General features: G+C 40.2%; 1 protein-coding gene across 1 annotated transcript; it reads right to left on the bottom strand.

The window, feature by feature from the left end:
- Nucleotides 1-9,308: 9,308 nt before the first annotated feature.
- Nucleotides 9,309-19,786, bottom strand: LOC121863739. The gene is made up of 9 exons (XM_042362497.1): nucleotides 19,415-19,786; nucleotides 17,538-17,621; nucleotides 15,357-15,554; nucleotides 14,777-14,992; nucleotides 14,292-14,478; nucleotides 13,756-13,881; nucleotides 12,939-13,209; nucleotides 10,252-10,427; nucleotides 9,309-9,869 (listed from the first exon to the last, which is right to left on the bottom strand). The coding sequence occupies exons 1-9, from the start codon at nucleotides 19,589-19,591 to the stop codon at nucleotides 9,742-9,744; spliced, it is 1,563 nt and encodes a 520-aa protein (XP_042218431.1). The 5' UTR covers nucleotides 19,592-19,786; the 3' UTR covers nucleotides 9,309-9,741.
- Nucleotides 19,787-21,238: the final 1,452 nt, after the last annotated feature.

The raw sequence follows: 21,238 nt of genomic DNA, 5'->3' as shown, positions 1-21,238 counted from the left end.
CACTATAAAGGAAGGGATGTGAGGTACTCCGACGCTCACTTGTCCCGAAACAGCTGATGCCACATAGACCACTGGATCCTCTATGGCGGGGTGACGAGGACAGTTGTGAACCGCTATGTTAACTGCCTCCTCCACCACTGTTTCTCTTTTACGTCATAAATAAGAACGTGAATTATATCTTAAATGGTGATTATTCTTTTACAACACAGCCGAGGGTTATTATTTCTATCCTGTCTTGCAATACACTAAAGGTATTCAAATCTATAATCTTATAATTAGGAAAAAAAATACATTGGACGTCGTCATTTTAGTTACCATTGTGCAACGTGAATGATTCCAGTCTAGTGATTATTACATTAATAGGGTTGAATGATAAGTCATATTCATTACTGAAGAAATATACCTGTGTAATAAAACAAAAAACGTTATTAAAGGTTATCAAATCCACAACAAAAGCACAAAATAATCAAATTAAAGAAACAAAAATGGCATATTAAATAGTAGTCGGATAAAATAACTCGACGCAGGATATGTTAATATTTAACACCATTTCATCTAATAAAAAGACACAAAGAAAAGGAGTACATGAATAAGGAGAAAACTATCGACTGCTTTTAAGAAAAATGAAGGTCACGGAAATTATCACGTAAATGCGATATGTGCTTATCTTTTGCGACTGTAGTCATAGCCTATTACAGTATCTAATAGATTATTTCTTTCATATAAGTTATTTGAACCAACCCAAGTTGACAACTAACACACTTTGGCCACAGTAATTATTATCGCAGTTGCTCTCGTATTAAAATAATCAGAATTAATACACCAATGAAAACTATTTATCGTATATATATATATATATATATATATATATATATATATATATATATATATATATATATATATATATATATATATATATATATCATTAACCCAATAAAGCACGCGGACTTCTACATATAATCAACACCTCACCCCGCCAGCATTCGAACCCACGATCTTATGACTGTGACCGACGGGGAACGTTACCTCTGGGCCACCAGGACAATAAAAGCAGACCTAGACTCTGTTATATTTCACACAAAGCCTGTTCAACGAGCTTATGGCGCCGTGAACCTCTAATGGGGACTACCCGTGCCGCTCGTTGAACAGGCTTTGTGTGAAATATTGTAGTGGATTTCTCCCCTACAAACACTGTTTGTCGGTGAGTAGCCGACCCCGCGAATTCCACAGTGTGTGCCTAGTGGTCTGGGTCAACCAGCGCCGCCATACATCACGGAGGTCAACTACTAAGCCACACCTAATCCCCCCCCACCGCTATTTAAGACCTGACCTCGTGGTGATCGCTCTTTTTCTACCTACACCAACCAGCCAGCAACACCTCCTCCTCCTCCGCCTGCCTGGCGGTCCTCTCTCCCGCTGGCGAGCATGGCGACCCACAAGCTGTCCTCCTCTGAGCATCCTCACCAACCAGCTCTCTCTATATCACGCTTGTAACCATGCTGCCTTCCCAGCACCAAGCTGCATTGTACATCCAATACAACATGTATACAGAGAGCACATTGTGAGTTTCCTTTCTCCATCCCATCCTGAGCGAGAACCCAAATATCCCGTACCCCACAAATGGTGACCCCAGAGTGACCACTCACACAGGATGGAGGAGAAACTGATCACTCTCCCAGTCTTCAAGCAACATGGAAGACTGGCTTATCCACACAGAGGCAGCTCTCATCGGCTCTACAGCTACTGTCTCTAAACCGCAGGTTAGATACCCTAGAGCAGCACTGCTTCTCTAAGCAGACACCAGCTCCTCTTCCTGCCCCAAGCACCACGTCCTACCTACCCCAACACACCCGTCCTGCCTCAGACGCCGCCCCGGCCCAGCAGTACCCCCTGCCGCTTCTCCTGACGCGGCTCCTGCTCCTGAGTGCGGACCCACACACCCCTCTTTTCTCCCTCAGGTACTCCCTGCTAATGTCCTGCACCCTGCTGCTGTCGTGGACCCAGCTGCTGTCACGAGCCCACATCCGCTTCTGCTGACGCAGCCCCTGCTCCTGACCCAGGCCCACACACCCCAGCAGGAGCATCTGACGACTCTGTACCTGCCGTGAGGGAAGCACAACATGCATCGCCTCCACACACCCTTTTTCTCCCTCTCTACTCCCACAGATATTGTGTATCTAGACAGTTGCCTCTAGCGACCGGCTCATCCACGCCATCGCTGTTGTCTCACATGAGGCATGCACCGCCCGTTCTGCCTCACATGTGCCATGCAACCCTGCAGACAACAAGTGTGCTACACCGCCTGGAGGGAAGGAGGGAGTATTGTAGTGGATTTCTCCCCTACAAACGCTGTTTGCCGCTGAGTAGCCGACCCCGCGAAATCCACAGTGTGCCTCGTGGTCTGGGTCAACCAGCGCCGCCATACATCACGGAGGTCAACTACTAAGCCACGCCTACCCCCCGCTATTTAAGACCTGACCTCGTGGTGATCACTCTTTTTCTACCTACACCAACCAGCCAGCAACACCTCCTCCTCCTCTGCCTGCCTGGCGGTCCTCGCTCCCGCCGGCGAGCATGGCGACCCACAAGCTGTCCTCCTCTGAGCATCCTCACCAACCAGCTCTCTCTACATCACGCTTGTAACCATGCTGCCTTCCCAGCACCAAGCTGCATTGTACATCCAATACAACATGTATACAGAGAGCATATTGTGAGTTTCCTTTCTCCATTCCATCCTGAGTGTGAACCAAACATCTTGTACCCCACAATATAACAGAGTCTAGGACTGGTCTTAGTGTCCTGGTGGCCCAGAGGTAATGTTCCCCGGTCACAGTCATAAGATCGTGGGTTCAAATCCTGGCGGGGTACAAACTGGACAATTTTGTAATTAAGATTTGTAACCAGGTGAGAAGGTTGGGTCACCTTACCCTCTGACCTGATTACCGACCGTTGCCGTGCTATTTAAAGACTAGTAGGGTCATTACCTAATACCTGACCATTGTGGACCTGGTCTCACCCTCCTCTGTATATATAAACCTTGTTTCGTACTTCTCTTTAGTCTGTACTCACCCCTGAAGATGTGAATTACACGAAAGCGCTTGGGAACTTCGTGTTTTCTTCTTTCCTTGTGGTTATCAGCATATATATATATATATATATATATATATATATATATATATATATATATATATATATATATATATATATATATATATATATATATATATATATATATATATATATATTTTTTTTTTTTTTTTTTTTTTTTCGTCACTGATCAGTTAACTGCTTGAACGGCCGATCACGTCTCTGTTATGCTCTGTACATATTATCCATATTATGCTCAATAGTCAGTAAAACATATAATTTCTTTCTTGGGTCACCCATAAAAGTGTACATTTTCTTTTGTGTGTCCCCTCTCACAGGGGGTCCGGGACACCGAGTCCTTATGTGTAGCGTATTGTATGTGGCCAGTTGTCACTTCTCTTTGGTTTTCTATTGTCTCTTTGTATGGCCACACAAACGTACGTACATGTAGATATCTCACACTCAGGATTGAGGTAGAATAGAAACTCACAATGTGTTTTCTGTATATATATATTGTTGTACAGTGCAGTGCTAAGGAGTTACTAGGTGATGAGTAGTTTGCTCAGAGGTCCTGTTGGGCGAGGAGCTCTCTGAGGGAGCTGGTTGGTGAGGCGCTGTAGAGAGGTCTTGCTGGTCCAGTAGGTCAGAGTAGAATGGTCTCCCTGGCCAGCCGTGCCCGTATTTATACAATTCTGTCAATTCAGGGATCGAGGTGAGCCAATCACGGAGAACGCGCAAGGTGCCCGGCTCTCTGATCCTGGCATGTCGTGGGAAGCTATGGCCTCTCTTGGCGTTGCTACGTGTGCGTCCGCACTGGGGAGTAGGTCTATCGGCATCGCTGGCTGTACGCGCGGCAGGAGCTCAGTTGTCTATTGTAGGGGAGAGGATCCACTACATCCTTATGTATAGCATTAAGATATGTGTACCTAATGTTAGCTGAGGCCTTGAAGATAATTTGAGTAATATGTTGAAGCCTAAGTCTATGTTGTGTTAGGCATGCCTGGGTGGTGGCAGCATAAGAACCAAGCGGACTCTGAAGAGCTGCAGAAGGATCTCTGTGAGCTCCAAGAATGGTCGAAGAAATGGCTCCTAAGATTCAATGTCACGAAGTGTAAGAGGATGCACCTGGGGCGTACCAACGGTAAGGAGGCGTATCATATGTCCCAACGGGATGAAGAAACTGCACTATTTAAGACTGAATGTGAGAAGGACCTGGGTGTGTATGTTGACAATGAGCTGAAGTTCTCGGGCCATTGCAAGAAGGTAAATCAGGCAAATAAATTATTAGGTCTTATAAGAAGGTCGTTCAGATATCTGGACGGTCCGTCCCTTGTAACGATCTTCAACAGTGAAGTGCTTCCTCATCTGGAGTACTGTCACCCCGTCTGGTCCCCGAGATATGCTAGGGACTGTCAGTTGATTGAAAATGTTCAAAGGAGGGCCACCAGACTGGTGCCTGCCCTTCGGCACCTCAGCTACCCTGAGAGATTGGAGCGCCTGAACTTGCCTAGCTTATACTAGACAGGCAAGAGGTGACCTAATTGAGGTGTATAAGCACTTCAAGGGGCACTACTCAGTCGAGTGTCCTTACTTGGAGCTGGCGGACGCTCGCCCCACAAGGGGTCACAGCTCAAGATTGAAGAAGCCGCAAGTCCAGAAAACTGTGAGGGCAAACTTTTTCGGAGTGAGGGTTGTCAACTCTTGGAACAATCTACCAGAAAGTGTTGTGACGGCACAGAGTGTGAGCTCTTTCAAGACAAGACTTGACCAACACTGGAGCGGGTTCAGGTACATTTAGGAGTCGGTGCATGCCCAGTACTTGCCAACAGTGCGTAACAGAGACGTGACCAATCGCCCAAGCGGCTAACGAGCCGATCAGTGGTGAAGAGGATAAAAGTAAAGTAAGTAAAGAAATAAGAGCAGCACGCTAGGCCGTAACAATAGTAAGGAGGAGAATCATATGTCCCAACGGGATGAAGAAACAAACAGAAACCATATGTGAAAAGAACCTTTAAATTATTCCTCACCACACCTTTGATCTTCCTATGAATAGTGTATCACATACACAGTCACAGTCGTAAAAGAATAATTTGTTTAAAATTACTGTAGCACCAGTTTTGTTTTTCCCGTTCTACCTTCAGTATTCATGTAACTATTGTGTCCTCCAAGGGTTCTGTGCTATCACACTGTATTTATATTCATGTTTCTTCAGTAGTCTCATCACACTGATCATCCTATGGATGGTGAATCGCAGTCATGGAGACGGTTAATATGAAGCCAGAAAGTGTTGTGACGGCACCAAGTGTGAGCTCTTTCAAGACCAGACTTGACCAACACTGGAGCAGGTTCAGGTATATTCAGGAGCCGGTGCATGCCCAGTACTTGCCAACAGTGCGTAACAGAGACGTGACTGATCGCCCAAGCGGTTAACGAGCCGATCACTGGTGAAGAGGATAGAAGTAAAGTAAAAAGGTATTTCTCAGAATTAGCGCTGTAACATGTAAGTGTTTTCCTTGAGTGCGCCAGGGAAGATCTTGTCTCTATTTATGTGATTGTAATTGTTTTTCTGGGGGGGTTCCAGGGAGACACCTACCCGGGAAGTTTTTACCATATTTAACTTAATTTCTCACATTGTTACACAGCACCCAGAATAAAACATGTACCATGCTTATTGCAACAATGTTTCTCATGCATTTGGTCTTAAAAATGCCTTTACAAATTTTATTTGTTACTTGACTTGAATTTTTTCAATATTTTTAATTGTGCACCATTATTGAGAGAAGATAAACTAAAAAGTAAACTTTCTTGCACTGTATTGTGAGAATTCAATATTTATTACTTACCAAAGGGATTTATCTCTAATGCACCAGCAACTGAGGTTTCAGTAACATATATATTACTGAAATAAGAAAAATAAGCATGTATAAGCATATATATATATATACAGTATATATATATTTCTTTCCCATGTAATATTCACTCATTTGGTTGTTTTATTCTTCGTTTTAATTGCATCAGCTAGTTGTTTCAGGAAGAGTAAATGTTGCTTTTGTTGCTGGAAGGCCTTTCTGCTTTTCCTTGATTTTTGAACCATTTCCTCACACTGTTTTCTTTGATTCTAACGGTTTCTTTAACAAAAAAAATCCTCTTATTTTCTCCCTGCTGCAACCTTTTCTGCTTTAACATGCTTCTATACCTACTGCTGGAGAGTTTTATGTCCCTACACATCATAGGGTCCCCCTCCTGGGGGACACACACACATGCCCTACAGCCCTGACCTCCTGGGGGACACACACTCATGCCCTACAGCCCTGACCTCCTGGGGGACACACACACATGCCCTACAGCCCTGACCTCCTGGGGACACACACACACAGCCTGAGCTGGTGGACACACACACATGCCCCACAGCCCCTGACCTCCTGGGGGACACACACCATGCCCTACAGCCCTGACCTCCTGGGGACACACACACATGACAGCCCCTGACCTCCTGGGGACACACACACACATGCCTTACAGCCTGAGCTGGTGGACACACACACACATGCCCCACAGCCCTGACCTCCTGGGGGACACACACACACAGCCCTGACCTCCTGGGGACACACACACATGCCCTACAGCCCTGACCTCCTGGGGCACACACAAGCATGCCCTACAGCCTGACCTCCTGGGGGACACAAACATGTCCTACAGCCCTGACCTCCTGGGACACACAATCATGCCCTACAGCCCTGACCTCCTGGGGGCACAGCATGCCCACAGCTCTGACCTCCTGGGACACACAATCATGTCCCACAGCCCTGACCTCCTGGGACACACAATCATGCCCTACAGCCCTGACCTCCTGGGGCACACATTCAAGCATGCCCTACAGCTCTGACCTCCTGGGGACACAAACATGTCCTACAGCCCTGACCTCCTGGGGGACACACACACACTTGCCCTACAGCTCAGACCTCCTGGGACACACAATCATGTCCTACAGCCCTGACCTCCTGGGACACACAATCATGCCCTACAGCCCTGACCTCCTGGGACACACAATCATGCCCTACAGCCCTGACCTCCTGGGACACACAATCATGCCCTACAGCCCTGACCTCCTGGGGGACACACACGCCCTACTGAGTTGCCTATTCAACTATGAAATATGGCATGGGTTATGGAATAAATTGTGATCATCAGAAAGTGTAAAATGATTATAGAAACTTAGTTATATAGAAAATGCTTAGCCCCTCCCCCGCCAGTGGTGGTGGGGGAGGGTGGAGGGGCAGATTATGATGCTTCTAATAGTGGCGTTGTATGACGTCATTGATCTTTGGTCAATGAAATACTGAAGAATCGAAAAATGGAATGCAAAACAAACAATACTCAGCCAATGAGAAATAGAGTTTCTGTATGATGATGTAATGCACGAACACGTAGAATGCGGCCACTATACTCAATATACTGGCTCATCATCCTCGTGTGGCAGACCCATCCACCCTCGATGGTCAATTATTGTCAAATAATTATCTCGTCATGGTCATAACACCCCCTCCCCTAAAAAAAAAATCATCCACGTGATTTACGTGGGTCGCCTAAAACGATGGAAAATAACATCCCTGTACTGTAGTTATTGAGAGCCCTATCTCTGATATGTTGAGAAGATGTATTGAGACGTAGATAGGCAGACAAACATATAGACATACTACTACAAAACAACCTCGTTAGGGAATGCCAACTCGGTTTTATGCCTGGACACCCTTGCTTAACATAATTACAGATCCTGGAGAGTGGTGACAATATTGATGATAAATATCTAGACTTTACTAAGGCATTCGACAGCTTACCTCTTGAAATGCTGAAAATTAAACTGGGTGAGTATGTAATTCAGGGGTGTCCTAGCATAGATCAGACTTTCTTCTTGACCACAAGCAATACATGGTGATTAATGGCACGAAATCTTCATGGTTACCTGTGACATGTGGGGTACCACATGGCAGTGTAGTGGGACCACTCCACATTCCTCCCTACACTGGCCTAATGTTATACAGTACTTCACTTGGCCTGGCTTGGGTGGCCATAAAGTAAATAAGGTAAGAAAATAGGTATTCAGGGATATTAAGCACTTGACAGGGTATGGCACAAGTCTTTGCTCTCTAAACTTCCCTTTTATGGTTTCCCTCTCCCACTTTGTTCTCTAATTTCTAGCTTCCTTGAGCACCGATGTGGCAGTTGTTGTCGATGGATCGATCTCTCGCTCTTTCTCTGCCTATAGTTGTGTCCCACACGGTTCTGTTCTTTCACCTACTCTCTCCCTTTTTATCAATTATTTACTTCACACTGACGAATTCTATCCATTCTTACGCTGATGACTCTACTCTTCACTCTTCTTCACATTTTCCCTTCCCCATAATTCTCAAACTAGATTTGTTTCTAGAGCTGATATCATTACATCTATCAATGCAGATCTGTGCAGCATCTCCAAATGGGGAGGTAAAAACTTGGTTAAATTCATTAGTAATAAAACTCAGTACAGGTATTTACCCATTACTTTCCAAATTAGATGATCTCCCACCAATCACATTTCAGGATACAATCATTCTGCCAAATTCTAAAATAGATATGCTTGGCCTCACCATTTCTTCTAATATGTCATGGAAGCCACACATCCTCAACATTGCTAAAGCCGACTCCCGAAATGTTGCTTCACGCTCTCTTTTACAGGTACTTTAAGGGCAATGTTTGGTGGATATGGCAATCTGTGTACCGCCGACGAGGCCATGGGCTTGTAACACTTGTCTTGCCCGATGACCTGTGCCCTGGTGGGCTATTACCACTCTCTCAGGCTCTCCCATGGATGGTGAATCAATCACACATAATTAAATCTTCATACCCTGTACTGTACTTCTACTATAGTGTAATATGTGGCACTAATTTTTTGGTTGTGTCCAAGCAAAATTTGTGCTTCACTCCCCCCATGAAGTTGACCTTTAACTCGCCATACTGATGTAACACATTTGCTTCACCAGAACAACCTTGGAGACAAATTCACTGCCCAATTTCTGTTACTTGACAAACACCCGAGTGCCAACATACTTTCTAGAGAAATCATCCGGTTGTACTTCATAAAAGAATACTGTACAGCATTGTACTTATTTATGATAATTACTCTTTGCAATGTTGCTGGAAATTGATCTTTCTATAGTCTTGGTTTCATTCAATAATTTTAGTAAAAATGGAATATTTATTTTCACAGCACAAAAATAATTCACAGTAACAAAATAAATACACAACTTAACATAGCTAGGTAGAGTGACATGGCATGCCAATGATTAATATCACTTGTCAAGGAGAATACTTAGTGCACGTCCAATACAGGTACAGTATTTGTAGAGATATGAGAATAATATAATAAAGACATATTATTCATGTACAGTACCTGTTTGACAGTTCAGATAAGTTTTTAAGACCTCCCCCAATATCACAGTCATAAATAACATAAGCAAAAGTACGGTTATTTACAGGCCTAACATGAAATGTACATACAATTATAACAAAAGCCTCTTAGTGCTGCCTGGCCTCGGAATCAGATCAATCTTATTATGGTGAATGCAAAATTACTTCTACACCATCATGTGATAAAAATTTAAATTTGATGGGGATTTACTGCCGAACAAATAATATCGTCTCACTAGTATGCCTGAAGAGAATATTAATTTGTGACCCCAGTGCTACATCTTCCAGCCTCTGTACACAGGCCACACGTCCACGGCGGACTACCACAGCTGTTCCTGTAACATATAACATGTATTATGAATTATTAAATCCTCCATACAACACCGTACAGTACAGTACCTGTATTCTAATACTGTAATTTTTAAACTACAACACTATACACCTGGGGTGATGTATGAAGTGACATGGGGAAAACAAATGGCTGTCTTGAGGGGCCTCTTATGAAAGGGGGATAATATATTAGAAAAACTCCGGTAATGCACTTAGAAAGAGCGAATCAATTACATGTTGAATATCTCTAATATACAACTTGCATGAGAGACTCGAGGCAACCCAATATGATACCCAAAATTTTATGGTACAATTGCAGTTTTCTCTATCACTAATATTATATTTACTAAACTATAAACAGAGAGTAGCAAAAGATTTACCACATACCAGTAACAACCAGGGTATGATCTTCTCCAAGGAATGTAACATCACAAGTGACAGTGACTCTTACTCGCTTCGTCACATGACCTTCAGAAGAAACATTGTAGCTCTCCTCCACCTGTGGGGCATCGGCTCTGAACACTCGTGCACGACCCAAGTCCTTCCCAGATGAACTGATTATTCTATGGGAAAATTCTATGGTTACAATGAATAACTTTGGACACTTTTCAATACAGTATTAGTGAGGATTCACATTTCAATAAATAAAATGAAGAGCTGGTGGAGAGCCTGCAGAGCAGGACTTTAATACGTATATAGAGGAGAACAGGTACAGTAAATGGAATTTGAACAGAATAATGAAAACTATATTCAAATTGAGTTTCTTGAAAATATTCAGCTCAATCAGATTTGTGAGAAAAATCTCTAGTACTGAACTGAGAATTTTAATGCAAAATAAAAAATATATATATAAGTGGTCCCTCGATTAACGAACGGTCCAATTAACGAAATTTTGGTTAGCGAATTAGCTCCCATAAGGATTTTCAATTCCATTAACGAAAGCCTTACGAGAGACGCTTTGTTGTGCGCATCAGCTGATTGGCCAATACAGTAATTGGTTATATGTTTACATTCATTTCCAGTGGAGTAAATATCAAGAAAGTTGTGCTCTTGAATATTTGTGCAATTTTTATATTAAAATTATTGGTCTTTCCAATTTAGTTAACATATACAGTAAAGGGAACAGTTTTTGTTTGCCAATCAGCTGATCGAATCACCCACCAACACGTCTCGGTTTAACTTTGTTTACAGTTGAGTGAACATCTAGTTTGTTGGTCTCTTGAATGTTTTTGCATTTTTACATTAAAACTATTGGTCATTCCGAAAATTAGTTCACATATTGATAATATACAGGGCAAAAATTATTATGAAACATGTAGAAGGCATTAGAACCAATGCACTCTGTAAAGAATATGGCATGTCATCACCGACTGCCTCTACAATCAGAGGTTTGATATGTAAACAAAGCTGCCAGTAATATGACATACACACCTCAAAGTTAAAATACATTATTCTATTATTTTATTTATTATTGTACAGTTCAGTACTGTATTTAGTTTATAGTTAATGTTTTGTTAATTCTATTACTGGTATACAGTACTTTGTATGCACTTTTTCTGTGGGTTGGAACCAATTATCCAACAACCCATTGAAATAATAGATTCAGTTAACGAAATTTTCGGTTAACGAACGACTCTGTGGAACCAATTGCGTTCGTTAATCGAGGGATCACTGTATATGTGGCTGAAAAAATGGATGGTGGGTTTTGGAAAATTGGTTTCCCCAAAGGCTGGAAGTAGAATAGATTCTGCTAATTTTAAAAAATTTCATGCAAAAAGACTTCAAAATTCAACTATGACCACATAATGCCCACAAATCACAGTAGGGGCAGATCCAGCACAGGGAGGGGGGGGGGTCCAGATTCCCCTTTTCATCAGAAAATTCCCATACCTTTTCTATATTGCAGTACATGTATTGTACTAATGCATTTTAATACAGTAAAAAGTAAATACTGATGACCTCAGAATATCTCCTAATATCAAGTGCACATGGCCTCAAAATGGCAATGATATTGATCAGATTTCAAAACAAAATGGGGAGGGAGGAGCTTACAGCACCCCCTCCCCCACACCTACTGCTGTGCCCTCTTTGTTTACAAATCTATCAATCACTTGCTTGACAATAATTATTTCCAGTTCCAGAATAATCAGAGATACAACTTAATGCACCCAGAGCTACTAAGACCACCCCCCATGCACTCCTCTCAGTCCCAGACCTCCATAAAATTTCACGGTGTGAAGGTGTGGAACAACTTACCCCCACCCATCCGAGCAAAGACTACACTCCCTTCCTTTAAATCAACTCTTTAAAAATATCTATTGTTGAAGTATTAATATTTCTTGTAACACTTCCTATATTTACAGTACTAGCTTTTATTGTACCATCAAAACCGTTTTATCAGAAATTATCATGTAAATAGAAAAGTAATTACCATTGCAATAAACATAATTGCCAACTAGACATAATCCTGACAGCTCTGTCCTCTTGTTCAACCTTATTACTGTACAACCCATGTTGTACTGCTCCCCCATTATACTTATGTTTTTCAATTCCACTGTAATTTATGTATATATAAATAAATAAATAAAATAAACTAAAAAATTAAAATAATAATAAATAAATAAAATTAATAAATATTGAAATGATAACCATGGTAACATAAGGAGACTTTCTTATTACCACCATGCTATTGTACTATTCCAGATGATACCGTTACATAATACTTCATTAAGATAAATGTATAGTATATATCAGGAGCCTAAAATAGAGCTCAGATTCTCAACTGGCTCCGCCATGTTAATATTGTTATTATTATCCACTCTGTATCGGTTTTTCTGGCTAAATAAACCGATTCAATTCAGCTGGGTGGGCTCGCTATGCTCGCCATGTTCCCCCACCCACAACTTCTTGGATATCCCCCCCCCCCTTTTGATATTCCTGGATCTGCCACTGTGCAGACATGGTGGTTACATCTTTATCCAGCCCTGGGTAACAGCATGCTGTACTGTACTCTCACTAATAATATACTGTACAGTACAGTCATTTTAAAATAATAAATTTTAAAGCAATCTTACTTGAAATCATCACCAGGACTGATGGCTTGAATGGAGAAACCATAACCTTCAGGATTTGAGTCACTCCAAAAATAATTTTCATTGTTGTTAAGGTTATCACTTGCAAAAGTTAGCCGTTTACCATATCCACGGCCTATAGCTTGAAGAGTAAGAGCAGCACCACTGAACATCGGCCTCTTGGAATCAGTGGCACGGACGCGATACCTGAACCCTGTGAGAATGCGTGGATCTACATATGTCCCAACCACCGGCATCTCGTGGGGCAGAAGACCTGAAAAATGGGTTAAAGTGTTGCTACTTGTCAAAGTGAAGTTAATTGCACTGTCTACTGTACAGAAAATGAAACATTGAAAAATTCATTTACTGTAGTCATCCTAGGAATTTTTTTTAGGACATGTGCAGCACCAGTTTGGTAGCCCTCCTTTGCACATTCTTAATCAATTGGTAGTCTTTGGTGTAACTTGGGGACCAAACATAATTATATACTGTACTCACAGGTGAAGAAGCACAACACTTATGAAGAGCCTTAAGAGACAGACAACAGTACTGTATCTTAAGTATACAGTGCAACTTGGATCTTCTTGTAAGTCCTACTAGTTTAAAGACAAGATTCATATTCTCAAAATAACCTGAGAACTTTAGCTCATTGTTAACAAAATAATTAATAAATATATCTCCATACTAAATTAATAACTTAACAACAGTGATCAACAGCATACAGTACAACACATGCAACAAGAAATAATCACAGAAATTGACAGCTTGATGAAGAGATGGACTCTTTAGGCAAATGCAAACAGGCAAGAGCAATATTTACCTTTAACAGAGTACTTAATTGGGATATCACCAATTTTTTCTCCATTAACTACAGCAATCATGGTTGAGGCATCTGTACCGGGGACCAGTGTATACCCACGCTCTCCACCCAAGCTACACTCCTTAACTATGGAAACAATTTAAGACAGGGTATTTACCAGTTTCACTTGAAAACAGAAGTAATACAGTGCAGGGGAATTATGAAAATACTTTTGCATTTATCCAATATATGTACAATATTAAAATCTTCATACATGTACTGTACTATATATTGGAAATAACTGAATACAGTATTATATGCACAGTATGTATGTCCAGTAAACAGTACAGTACTTAAAAAAAAATTTAGGCAATACTGGCGAAAAACTGTGGTTCAATGTTATTACATAATGCCATCCGGTGATAATAAAATTCCATTAAAAATTTCAAGTAGGTATTGTACACATGTACAGTATACTGTATTATTTGAAAGTTTAAACACTTGACATACAGAAGGTATACAGCCTTGTACTGTACTTCTTAGCAGAAGCTTCTTACTTTTCTTCAACGTAGCAACAGTTCTAGAACCTTTGGCCTTAACTGCCACAGCCACACCTTTCACCACAAGCACCTGATCCATGCTTGTCTCATCAAAGAAAGAGACCTTGCACAGGAGTGACACTTTAGCTTGCTTTTCAACTCCACCGTCATTAAAGATGTGGTGACCAACCTCCACTTGGGATCCCTGCGAATAAAGACATGCATAGTTTAAAATTTTACTGTACTTCTGCAATATAAATTTTAAATGTACAATAATCTAGTCTACAGATAATGTTAAAATACTATAGAGTATTTCACCTACTGTATATTTTCTCATATATGTACTACATGTATAAAAAATGAAGAATATACCTGTAGAGTTTTCAAAGGGGATTGTACTAATAGATATGTTTATCTACAAATTAACTAAAATGCAGCCATTTTGTCAAACCCATATCTCCAAATAGTTTCTTAACAACTTTTGGACTCAAAATTGTACACACCATAATTTTCATGGCCTCTACTGTAGCCACAGGTACATCATTAGCATCTCTTAGAGTAAATTTTTCTCCCTCCTGTACAACACACAATCTGAAGCCGTACCCCTCAGGGTAACTGTCTGACCAGAAATAGTTGTTGTTAACATTGTGAGAGCTGCTGATAAAGGTGATCCTCTTGCCGTAACCCATCCCCACAGACAACAAGCGTAGAGCTTGGCCCTGGAAAGGGTTAGGATCATTAGTCTGTATCATAGAGAAGTACATTATTACACAGTAAATGTGAATGCCTAGCAACACAAAGTAAAATAAATTGGAGCATGTATTACTGTAGTTATACCAGGCAATGAAATAAAAAAATATTCACCATAAGTAATTTTGTTTATAGACAAGCTGCATACAGTACAGTAAATCCGAATCTTACACTTTGTTAACAGAACAAGGGTAGATCATAAATACAATCCCATTGGAAAACAGGGTCACATTAATTTATTGTATAAAACTGGCCCTGTGTTTCATTTCACAATGATGAATGGCAGTCTTAGACATAATTCTAAAATATCATGATTTAACACCCGGACAATACCTTAAAGAGAAGCTTGGTGGAGTCTGCTTGTCGGACCTGATAACAGAAGCCCACAGTAATGGCCGGGTCGACATAGGTTCCCACCACAGGTCGCTCGTGAGGCTGCAGGCCCTGGATCCTGTACTGGGCAGGCACATCCCCAACACAACTCCCATCCACAAAACAAACATCACATGACCTAATTTCACATTCCTCGAGCTGAAAGAGCGAGTACAGTAAGTGTGTGTTCGGGGTAGTGTTTTGTATTGGTGGGGAAACATCAAACTTGCTAATGGATTACCAAGTTTCATTGTCGACCCAACCGATGAGTTGTTCTATTGGATTACTCTAAGCATTACCTTATTTTGACTTATATTCACACTATAAATTTTTATTTTCCTTTTTTACCTGTAATGTGATAACTTTAAATTCTTTGATTTTTTTTCACAAATGAATAACTACATTACGTTCAACAATGTGATGCAATTTTATTAACCACAATGAATGACTAACAGGTACAGTGTAGTGTTTTTTTTAGGTATTTCAACTTAATGCACATTCATAATACAATCACTGAGTTGAATGTTATGTTACTTAAGTGCTGTGCTTACAAATATTTTTTTTTCAATAATTCTGAACCATTAGATAAAATGGCACGCAATGTCTTTAAAGCTTTAGCTACTGATCTGGAATCCTTGTTTAAAAAAAAAAAATAGAACCACCTTCAATGCAAATAAAAATTCTCTTCACTCAAATACAGCATCAAAAGATTCTAGTCAAATAAAAGAAAGATGAGGTAGAGTGAATCGTGTTTTAGTTTATTTTTTAAAGGTTGAGTGGATCAGGTCTGGTGATGGCTGGGAGTACAACCGTCCCAAACAGGTTTTTGTGGGTCATCTTCCTCAGGGCGATGAAGTTGGGTGGCTGTTGTTCTAGGGTCCTCTTGCATGGTCTTCTAACGGTTTCCCTAAGCCTCACCAGACCCAAAGCACAACTAATAACCATTTAAAAGATTGCCATATTCTTTTACTGTACTTTTAAGAATTAAATGTTATGGAACATTTTCAAAAGTTGTTACATGAATGGTATCCAGACCAGTCAGCCTGTGGCATGGTGAACAAATGCAAGCATTCACGTTACTTAGAGGCTCATTCGAGATTAACTCAGATGTTGAGATAGTCTCGGTGTGCCAGGGAGTCCGGGAGTCTGCAAAGGAGAAGGTGCACGAGCGGCGACTTACCAACATACAAACCCTAACTTAACTTACAGTACACACTTCCCATCTACTTCCCTCCCTACTCACATACACCTATCCCACTTATAAACCTATAACCAGTATTTTCTAGACCTCTAACTCATTGGTAACCCTCAAATTGAAATTCTAAACCCACTCGTTAATTCCTATCTATTTTTTTATTAAACACGTTCACCCATAATCAACTGTGGTATCAATCATAGTAATCTACTCTGGGGTACAAGTTTAGGTGTTTCTAATCAGCTAAAAACAAGAAAGAAACTCTTAAAAGACTGAGGATTTTGTTTAATATTATTATATAATTTAGTAATTAACATTACTACAAGGAAAACAAATATAAATAAATATAAAATTTTATATGTGATTCAAAGGGAATGAAAACTTAGCTCTTGGAATGTCGAAAAGAATGTCAAACATTTATTAGTGGATTACTTATACAGTACAGTATCTACTCACCACAAATATACAGTACACTGAACAACACTAAATTGTCTGACAGCCAAACAAACGTTACTATGGTTCTCCAATTCAAATGCTTCATGTCATTCCATCCAGACAACCAGAAACTAATGTTCTCAATTTTCATGATTTTTATTTTACTTAAAATTCTTAAAATATAAAAATAATCAAAAATAAAAATATAGTTAAGAAAATACCACCAGAGTCCTATCTATGCTGTGATCCCCATACACATTAAATAAAAGATTCTCAAAAGTTCGTACGTTGAACTTCACTCCTCACTGCAAACAAGAGGATGCATCGAGTTGGCACACCAAAATTACAATGCAAAGATTACTAATATTACATCCAAATTATAGACACTCGACCATATTTTAGTACTGTACGTGACTTTATCTTTACTTACAGAACAAATTGTACATATGAATCTTTGAGAATCTGTTTATAAGTGGACAACAATAGGAGGCCTAAAGTAGGCGCCAACTTACTGTGGTATCGTGGACGTCTCGTGTTTCATACACCTCCTCTACGGCCCACCTTTCCCCATCTTCTTTCTGCCTCGTCAGCGACTTCTACAAGGCCATCAAGTGCAGCATCAGCAAAAAGCAAGGACAGGAAACGATCTAATTTAGTTGGTGTTAGCAGTAAACCTCATATAGTCAGGCTAAGTGAAAACAATACAGAACAGAGAAATGGTTATTGCTGTACAGTATCGATTAAGACAAGTAAAAGGTGGTCAAGCACATCCAGCTATGCCACAACAAAGTTGTTAATATACCATAATTCATCTAAGATCTTGTCGTATACTATACACTAAATTCGGCTAAATCCTTATCTAGTTGTTCAAGTTATCCTATTCACATCTCCCGGACACAGATAAACAGCATATAATATTCTTGTGTCTCTCTACAGGAGACAGGGGAACAAAGTTGTGTTATAAACACAACTCCCTTATTTTCAATCAACAAATTGCCAAAGTAATGAGAGAAACATCGTCTCATTCAATTTTCCAGCAGATGAGAGGTTTCAATTACGACCATATTACAGTACAGTACTAAATGATAGTGGAGAGCAATAAATAATTCCTTGCATGAAGGAAAACTACCGATTTTTTAATTCCTCTTAGGGCTAGAACTTAAGAGGTAGAAGGCAAATACCAAACAGGGAAGTACTACCGCCTGGGAAGATATTTGAAGCATAATGTATTGTCTAATGGTAGACCCTGCTGCCATATGGCACCACAAAAAATGTGACCAAGTCCCAGGTTGCCGATCTGATTTTCAGCCTCATTTACACACAACTGCAATGTCTCAATTGTTTCTTTTACTATTAACACAACTTTCATAATGTATGTCGTTTCTCACTTAAATATATTTTTGTATCTATGGTTATTATTTTTACTATTGTTTTATTTATAATTTTTATTAATTATTATTATTATGATTATTGTATCTCCCCCACCTGCCCCCCGATGTGGGTCAGTGACCTGTGCCCGGGTGGGCTGATCCAGGTTAAAAAAAAAAAAGAAGTCCCTTTTCATCCAAGCTTGACCTGCTCTTATTGATATCCTGAACTTACACTGGTATAAAAGCTTAGCAATAACACTGGAAACCAATTTTCTCATCTGATAATAATAACCTTAATCTATGCGAGTATTTAAACCCAAACGTATGTTCCTCGTCCTCCGTGTTACCAGAGATAACATTTCTCTAAAATCGAATCCAACCCTGGGATTAGAGTCCAGTCACCCAGTGACAAATGCCAAGCGCGCAACCACTGTGTCGCCATCCTCCACAGGTGCATATTGATATAAACTCAAATTACAGTTCGGGAATCTTCCAAGTCTATATTTAACACCAATATCATTATTCCTCTCCCCATGGACAAGGTGCTACAGACTAAGTTGCAACAAGTCAATGATACAAAACCTAATGTACCTTATATTACTCCGTAGTTACTTCACATTGTATGACGTTTTAGCAAGTCAGCTGATAAAGTATATAAGTTTAGTTCAGGATGCAATAATTTTAATTATAGTACTTTGTTAATTTCATTAACATGTTCGTTTTAATGCAAAATTGAAAATTTGTGGAATGTAAGGAGGAAAAGATTATAAAGACCTCAGCGCGGCCTTTGGCGAAGGAACACACGCCCACCCACCCTGTGATGGGTGTTTACCAACCCAAGGCGTGGGTGTGACGGCCTCTGGGCCGGTTCATATGAAAATTCAGAGTAGTTTTTACTCCTGGCATCCCAACCAGATTCATATTCTATGTATTAAAACAAGTATGCAGAATCACTTTTGGCATTTAAAACTACTTGATATTTCAAACTGAACTTTCTGAATACGTGGCGAGGTACTCACTGTAGCATGGGGGTGTACTAGGCTTTCCCAAGAAAGATGCGAGGAGTCTCGCTGGAGAGGGGTGAAGGTTCTGTGTGAGGGCCCTCGCTCAAACTTCCTTCCCATGCTTTCCCAAAATCTGGTCAGCTCCTCAGACAGAGCCGCCTCGCGGGCAGATACTTGCACCGGTGACGCCATTGTGAATTCTTGGTTAGCTAACGAAAGACCAAGTATGACTGGTGTAGAAATCTGTTGAAGACTTGCTGTTGTTGTTGTTTACTGCTTGCAAGTTGTGTTTATTCTTGATATTCTTTATAAACACGTTGATTATAGTAAATTTCAGTTGTAGAGTCTTGCTCACTTCACCAGCGTCCGGGAATCAATGACGTCGAGCCTGAAGGCAGCAGTATTTATAACCATCTAGCCTGGGCCGCTTTGTGCGCACGACACTCTACCTCCTCTGGGAAAAAGACCGTACTGCATTTCACTGTCGTTTTTTTTTTATTAATGAATGTCGTATAATTTAAGTTACACATCTATTATATGTATTATAAGAAATCAAACTGTACCTTTGATTCTTATTAATGAAGGCGTAGCTTTCACAGTTTTTAGTGTGCCGATAACCAAACTGCCGGGCACCACTAGACAGGTCACCTCTGTGTCACACTACCAATGGGTTAACCTTTATTATAATATCATCCAATACTTTATATTATCCATAATAATTAATTAATGCGTATAAATAATCACACACAATAATCATTTCCATGAGTCATTCAGGAATAAACATTACGTTAACAACGTATAAGTGTGAAGAAATCCACACTAGGCATCTAACGTAGACGTATCGACCTCTTGTGTTCACCTGCTGGGCCACCGTCCATGTGATCAACACGTGACTCACATGAATATGTTTGTAAACAATTTAGGGGTCACCTGCGATAACCATCAGTTACAGGGAACCTATCAAACAACATAACGGGCGAAGATTTGGATTCCACTCTAGCGCTCACGTCAAGCTTCCCCCAGGATGACTTTATCTATAACGCTTAATTCCCAGAAGACCAGCAATTGCTACCCCTCACTGGGTATTGCACAATGCTACATAATATATCAACAAATAATTATCGGTGTATGCTGATAAGAATCATACATATTACTTATATTTCACACAACCAGCTGAGGAATGTTAAGAATGTAAGCTATAGTTAACCCTGTTAGTCTCAGCTTATATCCTGTGGTGTGATTCATGGAATTTTCCGTTATTATATGTGTTCAGAAATTAACATTTACAAAAACCATACAAAACTAATTTTAAATAAAAAATACTAAATAGTTTTCACATATCTGTACCAATAAAAACCAATTATAACTAAATAAAGCATATTATATGCAACTTGTAAATGCTTTTTATTCAATATAACTTATAATAACAACAAATATTTAATAAATGATAAAATGGCATTTGTTCAATAAAATTTTTCATGATTATTATCTTAAGATAAAATATATTACACCTCATACCACTTATGATAAAATAATTGTACATACTGTAACTAATTTTCAGACTACATAACGAGAAAGAGAAAGTTTTGGGCGGATGCTTGCCGGACTCCTATCTTTACCGCCATGGAATATTCCGCCGCCGTCAATCATGTGAGTGAGGCAAGTACTGTGTTGTACAGTAATGTGATGTCAACACATTAAAATAATTTACTGCCAAGTGTTCGTTAGCTCAATTATATTTAAAACTGTCATTTACTGTGTGAATCCGCAACAAGTAATATATTGTAGTGGATCTCTCCCCTACAACTGAGTAGCCGCATTCCAGCTTGGAGAAGGTCG

The sequence above is a fragment of the Homarus americanus genome, unplaced genomic scaffold (assembly GCF_018991925.1).
Source record: "Homarus americanus isolate GMGI-L3 unplaced genomic scaffold, GMGI_Hamer_2.0 scaffold48354, whole genome shotgun sequence".
Taxonomy (NCBI): Eukaryota; Metazoa; Arthropoda; class Malacostraca; order Decapoda; family Nephropidae; genus Homarus; species Homarus americanus.
Note: the sequence above shows the minus strand (reverse complement) of the source record. Positions and strands in the feature narration are given on the sequence as shown.

Coding starts and splice junctions, on each gene's coding strand:
- LOC121863739 (XM_042362497.1), bottom strand. CDS start 19,591: ATGGCGTCACCGGTGCAAGTATCTGCCCGCGAGGCGGCTCTGTCTGAG. Junction 14,993..15,356: donor CCACCAAGCTTCTCTTTAAG/GTATTGTCCGGG, acceptor AACCCTTTCCAG/GGCCAAGCTCTACGCTTGTT. Junction 9,870..10,251: donor TCATACCCTGGTTGTTACTG/GTATGTGGTAAA, acceptor TATATGTTACAG/GAACAGCTGTGGTAGTCCGC.